Source organism: Penaeus japonicus, unplaced genomic scaffold, assembly GCF_977035675.1.
Source record: "Penaeus japonicus unplaced genomic scaffold, GWHDUDI00000001_assembly GWHDUDI00000003, whole genome shotgun sequence".
NCBI classification, from domain to species: domain Eukaryota; kingdom Metazoa; phylum Arthropoda; class Malacostraca; order Decapoda; family Penaeidae; genus Penaeus; species Penaeus japonicus.
This window is the reverse complement of record NW_028234405.1, coordinates 26,154,353-26,156,852: the sequence shown is the minus strand read 5'-3', so window position 1 is coordinate 26,156,852 and position 2,500 is coordinate 26,154,353. Positions and strand designations below refer to the sequence as shown.

General features: G+C 36.4%; 1 protein-coding gene across 1 annotated transcript in view; it reads left to right on the top strand.

Annotated features, from left to right (window-relative positions):
• Positions 1–2,500, top strand: part of LOC122254604 (zwei Ig domain protein zig-8) — a 215,935-nt gene that overhangs the window by 205,530 nt on the left and 7,905 nt on the right. The window contains exon 6 of the mRNA XM_086553765.1: positions 1,691–1,862. Coding sequence (XP_086409891.1) covers positions 1,691–1,862 — 172 coding nt within the window. The remainder of the gene's footprint in view (positions 1–1,690; positions 1,863–2,500) is intronic.

Sequence of the window (2,500 nt, the reverse complement as noted above, 5' to 3'; positions counted from 1 at the left end):
TGATGATAAAAGCAATATTAGGGAAAAAAGGATGTAATAATGATGGTGATAGTAATAACAGAATCAATCAGGAATAACACTGATGATAGCAATAAGGATAACATAAACAATGATGACAAATTATGATAATAATGGCAAGGATAATGGCCGAAATGATAAGAAGGGAATAATTTCGACACCTTTCAGCCGAGGCTTATTATATTGGATCAAAATCTCACGTTATGCAATTGCACCGCAAATATATTCCTCAACTGCCTCGATGATTATTTCATATCTTTTGAATTATCATGAATAAGGTCGTTCAAGATTAAGGGAAGCTGCTTCTTGCAAAAGCACGTGATCGGTATTGAAACTCCTTGATGAGTCTTTATTTTTTTCAAATGATTCACTTGGGTCACGTATGTGAAGGTGATGTTATATCACCGTTATCATTTCATATATCATAATCATCATTATCTTAAATCATTGAAAATGATAGTAGTAATGATAATGACTAAAGTAACATAGTTAAAACAAGAAATACTGCTAAGAAAAAAACAGTATTAAAATAGTTGAAGTGTTATTCAGCCCATAGGAATGCGGGTAGGAGGCGTCTAATGGAAATCAAATATTGAAAGACAGTGAGTGACAGAGGTAGAATCAAATGAATTATATTCTCTCTCTCTCTCTCTCTCTCTCTCTCTCTCTCTCTCTCTCTCTCTCTCTCTCTCTCTCTCTCTCTCTCTCTCTCTCTCAATATCATTGTTGCCATTACTTTTGATGTTATTAATGTTATCTTTACCATTGGTATTATCACTATTTTTTTTTTATACCATCATTATTTTGTCACTAATATCATTACGTCATCATCATCATTATCATTGCTATCAATATCATAATCATTATTATCACTCTTGCTATAATCATTGTTGTAAAGATTATAGTCAACGTTATTATAACCCCTATCTTTATCATTATCATCATCGTCATCATCACATAACCAGCATTGCTACTTTTTTATCATGATGATTATAATAACTGTATTGTTATTATCGTTGTTATCCTCATTGTTATTTTTATAATTGTTATGATTATTACTATCATCATTATCATCATCATTATTATGAACCTTATCATCATAGCTTACATTATTATTGTTGCTGTTCTTTTCATTGTTATTCATTATCAATATTATCATTTTCATTACATAATAAATGTGATAATGATAATATCATCAATGATAACAACAGAAATCATTAGTATCATTATTATTACTATCATCATCATTATCATCTTACTTATCACCTTGATTATTATCATTGGTATCATTATCATTATTATTAGCTTTTGCATTGTTGTTACCAGCATCCTTATAATTATCCTTAATATCATCATTATTATCATTATCATCATCATTAGTATTTTCATCATTATTGTTGTTTTATCATCCTCATCATTTTTTTATCATTATTGTCATCACGATCATCGCTATCATTATTACTGTTACCATCATTTTCACCAGCAATGTCACTATCATCATCCTCATCATCATCATTATCACCAGCAATGTCACTATCATCATCCTCATCATCATCATTATCACCAGCAATGTCACTATCATCATCCTCATCATCATCACAGTGCAAACGGTAGCAACAATCCTAGCGATACCGCTGATAAAAAGCGAAGCCGCGTTAACACGCACGAGCAGTTCCACAGCTGGAGATCCGAGACGCCCGCGGCGAGACTGTCCGGGAAAAGTTCTACCAAGTCGGCTCGGCGATTGACCTGACCTGCAGCGGCTCCTTGGTGACCCGGGATCGCTTGGTGTGGCTCAGGGAGGACGGGTCAGCGGTGGTCAGCAAGCTCCATGGTGGAATGAGGTAAGTTTGGGGGTAGGGGTGGGTAGGGGGGGTAGGGGAATGATAGAGGGCGTGGTTGTGTGTGAGTTGGGGTGGTGTAGTATGGGTGTTTATGTGTTTGTGTGTTTGTGAGTTTATGTGTGGATAGGAGATGGAACAATGGACTGAGGTTGGGTTCTACTTGAAGATAGGGGTTGGGGGTGGGGATTGGTTAAGGGGGGGGGGGGTAGAGGGACTGGAGGTGGAAAAGTTAATGAAGGGAAATAGGAGGGATTATAAGTTCAAGATATTTAAATGTAGCGTTTTCTTTTATATAAAGATATTGGTGCGGGTGTCATGTGTGTGTGATGACTATGTTTCTGTGTATTAGTTGGTAAGGCATTTTATGCAGTATACATGCCCTAGTTGTACTTGATCATATACACATTTTTTCAATGAATGTGTTTACTTACACATGAATCAATAGAACACTTATGTACACGATTATTGTTTAGCCATTTAGCCATTTAAATAAAATCCCAAAACATTCTCTCTCTCTCTCTCTCTCTCTCTCTCTCTCTCTCTCTCTCCTTCCCTCTCTCCCTCGCTCCCTCTCTTCCTCCCTCCATCCCTCGCTCCCTCCAACCCTCCCTCTTTCTAAGCCTACCTCCTTCCTTATC